The sequence below is a fragment of the Macaca fascicularis genome, chromosome 14, assembly GCF_037993035.2.
Source record: "Macaca fascicularis isolate 582-1 chromosome 14, T2T-MFA8v1.1".
NCBI lineage: Eukaryota > Metazoa > Chordata > Mammalia > Primates > Cercopithecidae > Macaca > Macaca fascicularis.
The window spans coordinates 107,392,183-107,405,116 of NC_088388.1; the positions used below are offsets into that span (position 1 = coordinate 107,392,183).

Consider the following 12,934-nt stretch of genomic DNA (forward strand, 5'->3'; position numbering starts at 1 on the left):
GCCTAATGTCTGCAGTTAGCTAGGGGAAGGCCTTTGCAAAGTTTAGTCTTACTGAGATAATCAGTGTTTGTGGCCAAGTAGTGCTACTGAAATATACCCAGATAATCACACTTGAAATTTCATCTGAAATGTTTGTTGTTCAAGGCTCAATGTAAAACTTTGCTAAGGTTCACATTGATGGTACAAAATTACAAGTATCCTCAGCTTAGAAAATAAACTGATAGAAGTTATACATAACTTGGAAACAAGGTATTTGCATTTTTTTAAATGGAAATTTTCAGTTGCTCTTATCATCTGAAAGCTAGGTATATCCATCCCACTCCTACATGCTATGAAGAAATCGCTTCAAGTCTTACTGGTTTATTCTGTTTTTTGTTTGTTTTGTTTTTTGTTTTTGTTTTTGAGACGGAGTCTCGCTCTGAGATCCCCAGGCTTTAGTGCAGTGGCGCGAACTCGGCTCACTGCAAGCTCCGCCTCCTGGGTTCATGCCATTCTCCTGCCTCAGCCTCCCGAGTAGCTGGGACTACAGGCGACCACCACCTTGCCCGGCTAATTTTTTGTATTTTTAGTAGAAACGGGGTTTCACTGTGTTAGCCAGGATGGTCTCGATCTCCTGACCTCATGATCCACCCGCTTCGGCTTCCCAAAGTGCTGGGATTACAGGTGTGTGCCACCACGCCCAGCAGTTTTTCGTTTTTTAAAGGGAAGCCATTAAGACTTCACCTATTATCACTTAGCAATGATGACGGGGAAAGTCTTACGTGGACCCAGATGCCTATTTTTTCTTTCCTTTGAACTCAGTGGTTTTATTCTTTTTATATTACAGTAATGACAGAATATAGAATATCTGGTATGAATTTTTTGTACTTGTTTGCCGGCCCTTAGCTTGAATCAGCCAAGGGAAAGGCAGAGCAGGATTTCAAAAGCTCACCTGAGAAAATTCTCTATCCAGTCCTGGGAAACTCATTCAAAATGGACCTCCCCTACCTCTCTTTCCCTTTCTTCCCTCTCTTCTCCATCCAGCAATTTTTACTCTTAGGAAGAAAGGTAAAAGCAAGGCATTCCAGGTCCTTTATTTGGCTGTCATTTCTTCCATCATTATTACCATCTGCAATTTGTTCAGTGTCCCAGAAACTACAGACGTGCTGTCTGTAGGGAATCTCAAGACTCAGGTCTGCACAAAATATTGGGGTTATTGAATCATAGCAATTTCTTCTTATTTAAAAATATTTTAAAGCATCTACTATGGATACTTAGTCCTTTATTTTTTATCTTGTCCTTATTATTTTCTGATCTATCCTTCTCATCAGTATCTTCTTTTTTCTATTATTCTTGTTTTGATTTTCCTTTGTCCTTTATCATTCTTCCCCCTTTTTCTTTATTTATCTTTCCTTGCATCATTATTCTCTCCTCTGCTTCCTCTGGCTTCTTTTTTTCATGTTCTATTGTTCAATGACCATTACCTTGATTTTCCCTACCCCATTTTCCTATCTCATTTTTACTGATTTCTGTTTTCTGACATTTCTTTATTTACACCATCTCCATTTAAATTTTTCTGCCTCTTCATTCATGCAGTATCCACATTCTTTACTGTAGTTGAGTAAATATTGAACATTTTAAGTAGCTTTATTGAGGTATAATTCATATACCATACAATTCCCCCATTTGAAGTATAATATCCAGTGGCTTTTAGTATAATATTTGCAGAGTTGTGCATCCACCACCACAATGAATTTTCTTAATTTTCTTTTCTTGTCTTTTCTTTCTTTTCTTTTCTTTTTTTTTTTTGAGATGGAGTTTCACTCTTGTTGCCTAGGCTGGAGGGCAATGGAGCGATCTCAGCTCACTGCCACCCCCGCCTCCCAGGTTCAAGCGATTCTCCTGCCTCAGCCTCCCGAGTAGCTGGGATTACAGGCGCCCACCACCACGCCTGACCAATTTTTGTATTTTTAGTAGAGACAGCAGTTCACCATGTTGGTCAGGCTGGTCTTGAACTCCTGACCTCAAATTATCCACCCGCCTCGGCCTCCCAAAGTGCTGGGATTACAGGCGTGAGCTACCATGCCTGGCCCACAATGAATTTTCAATCATTTTCATTGCCTCAAAAAGAAACCCTGCACCCCATAGCCACCACCTCCCCTTCCCCCTAGTTAATTCTCCAGCCCCAGGAAACCACTAATCTACTTTCTGTCTCTACAGATTTGCCCGTTCTGGACATTTCATATAAATAAAATAACGTGTGACCCTTTGTGATTGGCTTCTTTTACTTAGCAGACTCATCAATGTTATGGCAGATATCAGAACTTAATTTCTTTTTTCTGTTATTAATAGAGGCGCGGTTTCACCATGTTTCCCAGGCTGGTCTCAAACTCCTGGGTTCAATCAATCCTCCCATCTTGGCCTCCAAAAGTGCTGGGATTACAGGCGTGAGCCATTACACTTGGCCTTTTCTTTTTTTTTTTTGACAGGGTCTCACTCTGTCACCCAGACTGGAGTGCAGTATTGTGATCATGACTCACTGCAGCATCTATCTCCTGGCTCAAGAGATCCTCCCACCTCAGCCTCCTGAGTAGTTGGGACTACAGTTGTGCACCACCAGGCCTGGATAATTATTTATTTTTTGTAGAGATGGAGTCTTGCTATGTTACCCAGGCTAGTCTCAAATGCTGGGCTCAAGCAATCTGCCCACCATGGTCTCCCAAAGTGCTGGGATTACAGGCATGAGCCACCACGCCCAGGCCACTTATTTTTTTTGTGGAATAATATTCTACTGTGTAGATCTACCATATTTCATTTAGCCATTCATCAGGTGATGGACATTTGGAGTATTTCTGCTTTTTTGCTATTTATGACTAATGCTGCTATGAACATTCATGCACAGGTTTTTGTGTGGACGTGTATTTCCCCTTCTCTTGGGTATATATCTAGGAGTGGAGCTGCTGGATCACATGGCAGCTCTGTGTTTAACCATTTGAGGAACTGCCAGATTGTTTTCCAAAGTGGCTGCACCATTGCACATTCCCATTAACAGTGTATAAGAGTTCCAATTTCTCCACATTCTTGCAAACACGTTTTATTATCTGTCTTTTTAATTATAGCTCTCCTAGTAGGTATGAAGTGGTATCTCATTATGGTTTTGATTGCATTTCCTTAATGGGCTACATTAAATATTTCCACTACAAAAGAAATCTTTAAAATGTTTTCCAAGGGCCACAGTACATCGCTGAAAAATTATAACGTTTTAGTGTCTCATACAGAAAGGTTAGGGAATACAGATGAAAGAAAACCTTTGTATTATTAATTTCATGCTCTTAGCCTTTTTTCTAAATCCCAAAGTAAGAAGCAAAGCAGACTAAGGCATAAGAATAAAGTCTAGGAATAAAGAGCCCTAAGTCTAATTTTTTGTTTACTATTTTTGTATCAGTCATTTTTTACCCCTCATTTTTTCTTCTGTTCTTTCTAGACAAATTATACTCCGGATTTTTTTCTTTGAAGATTGTTTGTGGCCCCAAGATTCAACACGGAAATAGGAAATGTTAGAAAAATATATGATGACTGCCCTTGTTCCCCAAGAATAGCAACATGTACTTACTCATCAAAGTTCAGTGTGTTTGTCCAGTTCAGCACTTCATCCACTTCCCATTCCATCACAGAATCTATCCCACCATCTTCAAAAGCTCTTATCAGCCCCTTTGTTGCAGTGTGAATTAGTCCTAGAGTTTCACGATGTGTTGACTTAGCCTCCAGACTTCCTGAGTAGTACCTACACAGAGGAAAGGGAAAGAGACATAAATCTTCTGAAATAGGAGATAACAAGTAGATACAGGAGATATATATTGTTGTTATTTACATATTAAAACTATTTGCATACTGAATAAAGTTTTCATCCTATATAATTCAGATGCATCTAAACCAAGATCTATGTGATGGGATCTTTTGGGGGAAAAAACACAACTTAATCAACCACACTAACTTCAAAGCACCCCTCAATAAGTTGCATTTTTATGATACAAGGAAAAACTAAATTATTAAATTGTTGAATATTAGAATTATAGAGTGGAAAGGGTCTTAGAAACTAAATAACTAACCTACTCAGTTTATAGGTGAGGAAATAAATCTTAGAGGAGTTAAGGAAATTTTACAAAATCAAGGGGCTAATAGCAGATAAAGAAGGAAGGAAAGTGAAAAAAGGAAAGAGAGGAAGAGGTAAAGGGAAAACATATACTATTTTATTTGTGCCAGGTACTTTTCGTACATTCTTACTTAATTCTCTTTAAAAAGACACAGCCAGGCCCGGCGCAGTGGCTCACACCTATAATCCCAGAACTTTGGGAGGCCGAGGCAGGTGGATCACGAAGTCAGCAGTTCGAGATCAGCCTGGCCAACATGGCAAAACCCCGTCTCTACCAAAAATACAAAAATTAGCCGGGTGTGGTGACTGGCCCCTGTAATGCCAGCTACTTGGGAGGCTGAAGCAGGAGAATCGCTTGAACCTCAAAGGCAGAGGTTGCAGTGAGCTGAGATCGTGCCATTGCACTCCACCCTGGGCGACAAGAGCAAGACTCAGTCTCAAAAAAAAAAAAAAAAAAAAAAAAGAAAGAAGAAAAGACACAGCCATTTGTGGCAGCTATTTTTAGTCCCCTTTTAGAGATAAAGAAACTGAGACCTGAAGAAGTTAAAATATTGTTCAAGGCCGGGTACAGTGGCTCAAGCCTGTAATTCCAACATTTTGGGAGACTGAGGCAGGAGGATCATTTGAGGCCAGGAGTTTGAGACCAGCCTGGGCTACAGAGAGACCCTCATCTTGATTAATAATTTAAAAAATGTGTAAAGAAATTTTCAAGATCATGTAGCAGTAAATACTTGTGAGAGCCAGTATTCAGACCCTTAGTCTTAAGTTCAGCCTCCTTCTGCAGCACTGCCTGTCTTAAAAGAGCTGAACACATAAAATAACATATTCACTGATAATGAGCTGAGTAACTAGACAGAAGTTAGTAGTCCTTACCGAGATCATCAAAACATTTTTTTGGTGTTTAAGATCTACATTGGTAGCCATTTTAAAGGGTCACCTATTATGAAGTTGTATTTGTGTATTAATTAAACACTCATTGATTAGGAAACAGCATAGTGGTGATATGGAGTAAGACTCTGGTATCAAATTATCTGGATGTGAATCTTGGTTCTGTGTTATATAATCTTTGCTAAATAACCTAGCCTTTCTGGGCCTCACTGACCTCTTCCTTAAAATGGTAATCAGGACCAGGTGTGGTGGCTCATGCCTATAATCCCAGCACTTTGGGAGGGTAAGGCGGAAGGATCACTTGAAGCCAGAAGTTTAAGAATATCCTGGACAACATAGTGAGACCCCATCTCTACAAACAATAAAAAAATTAGCCAGGCACAGTGGCACATGCCTGTAGTCCCAGCTACTGGGGAGGCTTAGGTGGGAGAATTGTTTGAGCCCCGAAGTTCAAGGCTGCAGTCAGCTATGATTGCACTACTGCACTCCAGCTGGGTAACAGAGCGAGGCCTTATCTCTTAAAAAAAAAAAAAAAAAAAGTAATCATAACACTACTTCCTCCTAGCATTCTTGAGAGGTTTAGGAGTATAAATCCATATGGGATGGGCACGGATGGTGGCTTATGGCCGCAATCCCAGCACTTCAGGAGACCAAAGCAGGACACTCCCTTGAGCCCAGGAGTTCAAGACCAACCTGGGCAAAATAGGGACAACCTATCTCTACAATTTTTTTTTTTTTTTTTTTTTTTTTTTGAGATGGAGTCTCACTCTGTTACCCAGGCTGGAGTGCAGTGATGTGATCTCAGCTCACTGCAACCTCCGCCTCCTGGGTTCAAGCAATTCTCCTGCGTCAGGCTCCCAAGTAGCTGGGACTACAGGTGTGTGCCACCACGCCCAGCTAATTTTTGTATTTTTAGTAGAGACAGGGTTTTACCATATTGGCCAGGCTGGTCTCGAACTCCTGACCTTGTGATCTGCCCACCTCAGCCTCCCAAAGTGCTGTGATTACAGGTGTGAGTCACTGAGCCCAACCCCCCAAATTTTTTAAAATAATAAAAAAAAAGAAGTGTAAATCTATGTAAAGCATTTAGAACAATGACTGGTACACAGTAAGCTGTGTACCATAGGTTGACATTGTATTGGGTGGTAGGGCTATTAACAGTGAGAAGATACATCCTTGCCCTCATGAAATTTCGACTTCATCAGATTTTAAATGGATAATGATCCATGACAGCAAATGCTCTGTTGCTCAGGCTGGAGTGCAGTGGCAAGATCTTAGCTCACTGTTTCTGCCTCCTGGGTTCAAGCAGTTCTCCTGCCTCAGCCTTCCAAGTAGCTGGGATCACAGGAGCGCACCACCATGCCTGGCTAATTTTTGTATTTTTCATAGAGAGGGGTTTCACCATGTTAGCCAGGCTGGTCTCAAACTCCTGACTTCCAGTGATCTGCCCGCCTCTGCCTCCCAAAAGTGCTAGGATTACAGGCGTGAGCCACTGTGCCTGGCCTCTTATTTTTCTTTTTTCAACAGTGATATATAACAATTCAGATATCTTTTTTCTCTTATTAGGGAAGAATAAAATGCACTCTGTTTTCAAGAGATTCATAATAATTGTTCAAATAATTTAATTCTCAGATTTTGAACTCTTCTAAAATTAGTTACTATTATAATTAAATGGTATATTGATAAAATAACAGGTTTGCAAGCAGCAACAGTGTTTCAAATAGAGTGATCAGAAATAAAAGATCACTTTATAAACATAATTTGTTTTATAAACAAACTAGTGATTTTTTTAAAAGACACAAAATTGGCTAGTGTGGTGGCTCATGCCTGTAATCCCAGAACTTTGAGAGCCCAAGGTGGGCAGATCACTTGAGGTCAGGAGTTTGAGGCTGGCCTGGCCAACATGGTGAAACCCAGGCTCTACTAAAACTACAAAAGTTAGCTGGGTGTGGTGGCATGTAGCTGTAGCCCCAGGTCCTCAGGAGGCTGAGGCAGGAGAATGCTTGAACCCGGAGGTGGAGGTTGCAGTGAGATGGCATGGTGCCAGTGTACTCCAGCCTAGGCAACAGAGCAAGACTCTTTCTGGAAAAAAAAAAAAAGACATAAACTTTGTCTTCATGGGTAATTTTGCAATATATTTTTAGTTGTATTTACTTTAACACGATCTTATATTCTTTCCAAACTAGGAAATTTAGAGGGAAAAAACATTATAAGAAATGTTTGTCTAAATGTCACGACAGAGAGAGAAGTTAAAACAACAAAGACCTAGGAAGAATCAAAGCTTAAGTTGCAAAGGAGGTTGAGGAAAGCTAAGATCTATAGGACACAGGAAGGGACAAGATTTAAAAGCCAGAATTCTTTTAGTAAGATAGGGGGAAAAAAATCAAAATTTTGTTGATTTTGTTCATTACTGATTCTCAGCAACAGTCAGAATGAAGAGTGCTTAAATGCCATAAATGAACAAAGCACACAAAGTAAATTTCTTATTCACTCCCTGCAACTCTATGAAAAGGAAATGGAACATCCTGTCAAAAAAATCATTCATTCATTTATTTATTCTATAAGCAACATATATTCATTAAACATGAACTATGTCTGAGATCCTGTGCTAATAAATGGAACAGAGTCTCTGCTCTGTAGGGACTCAAAGTCTAGTGAAGGTGGCAGACAAATACACAGTTAATTGCAAAAATGTGACCAATGAGTATATAAAACATCCATGGGGCACATCAAAAGGAAGTACCTAATTGTGTCTAGGTGGGTAAGGGAAGGTTTCAGAAGGAGATACTTGGGCCAAGTATCAAAAGATGAAGATGTCGTTGTCATGCAGCTGAGCACTCTAGGGAGAGGAAATATCATGGGGGGTGTAGGTAATGGGGAGTCCTTAACATGTTTTAAGTAAGGAAATTATTTTTTAGAAACAGTGTTTCGGCCGGGTGCCGTGGCTCAAGCCTGTAATCCCAGCACTTTGGGAGGCCGAGATGGGGCGGATCACGAGGTCAGGAGATCGAGGCCATCCTGGCTAACACGGTGAAATCCCGTCTCTACTAAAAAAAAAAAAATACAAAAAACTAGCTGAGCGTGGTGGCGGCGCCTGTAGTCCCAGCTACTCGGGAGGCTGAGGCAGGAGAACGGCGTGAACCCGGGAGGCGGAGCTTACAGTGAGCTGAGATCCGGCCACTGCCCTCCAGCCTGGGCAGCAGAGGGAGACTCCGTCTCAAAAAAAAAAAAAAAAAAAGAAACAGTGTTTCTATAGAGTTCAGTGTTTATACAGAGAAGACGAAGAGACTAGAGACTAGGAAACTAATCAGAAGTTAGATGAAAAATGAGATGTTACAGTGGAGAATGAAAGAAAAGATCAGATTTGGGAGATACTTTGGAAGTGGAATTAATAGGACTTGATGACAGATTACATGTAGGCACTAATAAGAGTGAGAAATCTAGGGTAAGCCCTCTGTTTCTGGCTTGGATGACTGGCTAAATGGTGGTGTCATAAGCCGAGACCAGAAGGAATACTGAGAATAAGCAACTTTTATGATGGGGAAGATCAGAAATTCAGTTTTGGAACTGTTGAGTTTGATACAGAAATGCCCATATAATTAGAAATACAGAGCTCAGCTACAGATGTGGATTGTGTTAAGGTAAACAAACACAGGAAAGAAGTAAAATGCATATTATTTTTCATGCGCATTGAAGAACAATATGCATTTTACTTCTTCTTTCCTGTGTTTATTTACCCAGATGCTGTCTCGCAGCTGGTACTGTAATGGCACTTCAGCAAGTCATACCACCACTCTGTCAAAGCCAGCTGTTTCTAGGTGATGGCACATATGGTAGGGGAATTTTGTTGCTCTCAGCCCATAACCACACTTCCTTTGCTGTTAATGGGTCCCCATTAGAGGCAATGTTGTATGAAATAAAATAATGACGGATAATGCATTATGTTATGAGAGGTATTATTGCCAGAAGTAATGCAGGCAGATAAATAAAATTAATATCCAGAATATTTGTCTATCATTGTGAGGACAAATGGATGCCTCCTCTATTATGGGAATGGTCTAATATAATCATCCTGTCACCAACTAGCCAGCATATCTCATTACTGGGAGCAAAACAATAGCCTTTGATATATAGTCAGTGGTGACTGTAGCCAGAACAACTTTGGTGAGGGAAAGACCATGTTGTTGAGTCTATATAAAGCCTCCATCCCTGTAATCCTGGTCACTTTGGACAAGACTCCACAGTGCAACCACTGAGGTGCCAGGGGGAAAAGCTGACATTCACAAGATGGTTCATCTTGTCCATCTGATACTGAGAGCTGTCTGCCTCATATAAGCCCTTTGGAGAGCATTCACATGGACAGAAATATACTTTGTATCCATTCTGAGTATACCTCTACCCTGACCTATACTCACCAATTTTCCAATTTTATTCTTTGCAAATGTTGATCAGCTGGGAAACTACAAATGTTGGTCAGCACAGTCAATGAGATGCCTACCTCAGGCTGTTTCCTCTTCAAATGAAGTGGAAAACCAAACATACCACCTGAAGTTGTGCTCACTGGAAGGATATCTTTTGATCATTTTCTGGGCCAACTGAGGAATTGAAATCAGTAACTCTCCATTTTTAGATGGTGCAGCATCCTGTACAGATCCAACTTATTTTCTCCAACATATTCCTCCCTGTTAACTTGTCATGGGGACTCTCTGTGAAGCCAAAGGTATGGAGACGATGTGGAGGTAATGCAGCTTAAGTAGTAGTTGCAGGAGTCTGAGCCACCTGCACATGCAGCTTACTTGGGCCTTTTGGACCTTCTCAGACTCATTCCCATATAGACCGCATTATTTTATACTGAAACAGTGCTACATACTCTCAATTTTATGGTTTAATTGATTAGATAAATCCCAGGTCAGTTCATGATCATAGCACTTGGTACCCTATTATCAAGCATCCAGTCTCTACCAGGACCCAGCTGCAAATCTGGAACAGATTTTCAAATGGAATATAGCTTCTGGCAGAGGAAGGAATTCATTACCTTCTTCCTAAACCCTAGAGGTCTGTGCTGTGATTCTCCCATTAGGTCTCTTTAGAGACTCTACAGTTTTTCACTACCAAGGACATTTTTAATGCTGTTGGGACTGCTGGGCCATAAAGCCCAAGTTGTAGGGCAGCTTGACCACATTGTGGATCTGCTACACACCTCTTTCTTGCTCCATGTCCCACTGGAGCCAGTCTGCTTTATTAGATCACCTAGTAAAGAGGTTGGAGCAGCATCCCCAAAATATGTCATACGTTAGCTCTCAAATCGAGAGAGGGCCTCTAAGCGTTGTGCTTCTTCAAGATGGACAGTATAAGGTACAGTAACTTGTCTCTCATTTTTGAAAGAATAGCTCAAATGTCTTTAAGCTTCAATTATATGCCAGATCCTTAACTTTTTGCAAAGTTTATCTGCCTCCTTTTAGTGTGCATTTGTCCTACTAAGCCACCAAGGAGCTGTTATTTTCTGCTCACCACATCCAATCAAGGTAAGGTCATCAATGTAATGGACAGCCATAATGTTCTATGGAAACAGATGTACAAGCCCCTGGGGACAAGAGCAGGAAAGCTGATATATTTTCGGGAGCAAGATGTAAAAACACTCTGTTCTTTCCATGAAAATGCAGACTGCATCTCCTATTGCTTAGTGATCAGGATGGGAAAGAACACATTTGCCAGGTCAGCTGCAGCATACCAGGTACCTGGCGCTGTGTTGATTTGCTCTGTTGAAGAAGCCATATCTGGAAGCCTCACTGCAATTGTGTCATCACCTGACCTCTACCACTTCAAAGTTCCATTAGTCCCAGTGAACTAAAGGGACCAGTTCCATCATAGCTTTCCCCACTGTCATCTCCAGCCTTGTAAAGGACAGCCACCACAGAGTTCATCAAGAAATATGCTGCTCCTGGGCCAGACATGGTGGCTCACGCCTGTAATCCCAGCACTTTGGGAGGCCCAGGCAGGCAGATCACAAGGTCAGGAGTTCGAGACCAGCCTGGCCAATATGGTGAAACCCTGTCTCTACTAAAAATACAAAAAAATTAGCCAGGCATGGTGGTGCATGCCTGTTATCCCAGCTTCTCGGGAGGCTGAGGCAGGAGAATTGCTTGAACCCAGGAGGCAGAGGTTGCAGTGAGCCGAGATTGCGCCACTGCACTCCAGTCTGGGTGACAGACTCCGTCTCAAAGAAAAAAAAAGAGAGAGAGAGAAAGAAATATGCTGCTCCCTTCACCAAGCTATTACTTCATAGCTTGATGAAAAAGGTATCTCCTGGGACTTCCTGAGGTGATGGCTAGATGGTGGGTAAGTAGATTGCACATAACAGAAACAAACACACAATTCCCTGAACTTTTAGAAATCTTTTTTCTAATGGAACAGGAATTTAAAAAAATTAAAGAATGTGTAAACAGAAACTCAGCTGTACATAAGAAAACCCAATTCCCTCTGAGAAGGAGTAAGAGCTGAAGTGCTTTAAAAATTAACTGCCTGTTTTTCTGTGGCTAGTGAGCCTTATCTCTCCTCCTTTCCTAGGCATTGTAAAGACCCTGTTTCTCTAGCTGTGCAGCTGCAAGGTCACTAGACAAATAAACTCAAGTCATAAAACATGTTTTCCTTGAAAAGTAAGAAATGATGTAATGCATGTCTCAATTAATTGAATTAACTATGATTTCTCGCTTCTGTAACATGCTTCCCCCTGCACAGATCTCCCCCAACTCCATGAAGTGCTTAAAAGGTAACTTAACTCTGTTCAGGGCTCAGTCCTTTGGATGTTAATCTGACTGGGCTGGTACACCTAAAATAATAAATATCCTCCTCAATCCCATCGGTCTCTCTGATTCCTTATCAATCCTGCTACACTATAGTATACCAGAGAAGTTCCAGCATTTTGCAAAGGTTGAGCTTTGGTTGGCTCTACCTAAATCAGGCTTTGATTAGCTAACTTAACAGACCATTAACATAATTTCTGGCCAAAATATTAAATCCACAATCCCAGGTGAGTATGGCCATATCAGTAAATTTGGCTCAGCCAACTCTTGATCTAACAGCCTTAGAATCCACCCTCACACAATGCTTCTGAGACTCCTGGCAATATAGATTAGTAATTTCTTGTAACTCTTCTGGTTTATAAACGATCTCCTCTTGGAGTGGACCCTGTACCTTTGTCTGGGCTGTCCTGAAATACAAATCTCCTTGTGAGCTAAAGGCAATGAGAAATAGTGGAGGAGGAATCCTGAGGAGAATCAGCATACGTGTGTGTGGCAACTGTGCCACTGCAGTCACTGAAAGGCTTTTATGCAGAAAAGGGCTGCGCTGCTTCCCTCAAAAGGGAGAGCAAGGGTTCCCTACACCAACAAGGCACTTTGGAAGTTCAAGATTCTTAGCCTTGTGTATGTTTGCCCAAATGTCCTAATCCCAGGGCTCAGGGTTCTACTTCTTCTCCCCTTATCTTAGTGCAAAAGACCTGGCAGGGTTAAGCATTTGGTAGTACTGTAGGCATTGTAATCCTGTGACCCTTGCAATGGAACCCAGGGTTGCCCTCAACCCATGCTGCGGCTATGAGATAAAGGACCGCTCCAGAGCTGCCAGGGAAGTCTTCTGATTTTCTGCACAGATTTTTACATTTTTTTATTTTACTATTTTATTGAGGTATGGTTGATGTACAATAAACTACACATATTTAAATTGTACAATGTACAGTTTTGATATGTCCATTATACCTGTAAATCCATCACTACCATAAAAAATGAATCTATCCATCACCCTCCAAAGTTTCCTCGTACTCCTTTGGAATCCCTCTCTCTTTCCTCTTTTCTATCTCCAGACAACTACTGATCTGCTTTATGTCACTTCAGATTTATGTCTTCTAGAACTGTATGT

The 12,934-nt window shown here is 41.1% G+C and overlaps 1 protein-coding gene across 1 annotated transcript in view; it reads right to left on the minus strand.

The window, feature by feature from the left end:
- Positions 1-12,934, minus strand: part of C14H11orf65 (chromosome 14 C11orf65 homolog) — a 75,443-nt gene that overhangs the window by 6,435 nt on the left and 56,074 nt on the right. Inside the window, exon 7 of the mRNA XM_005579535.4 lies at positions 3,593-3,763. Within this exon, the coding sequence (XP_005579592.2) occupies positions 3,593-3,763 (171 nt within the window). The remainder of the gene's footprint in view (positions 1-3,592; positions 3,764-12,934) is intronic.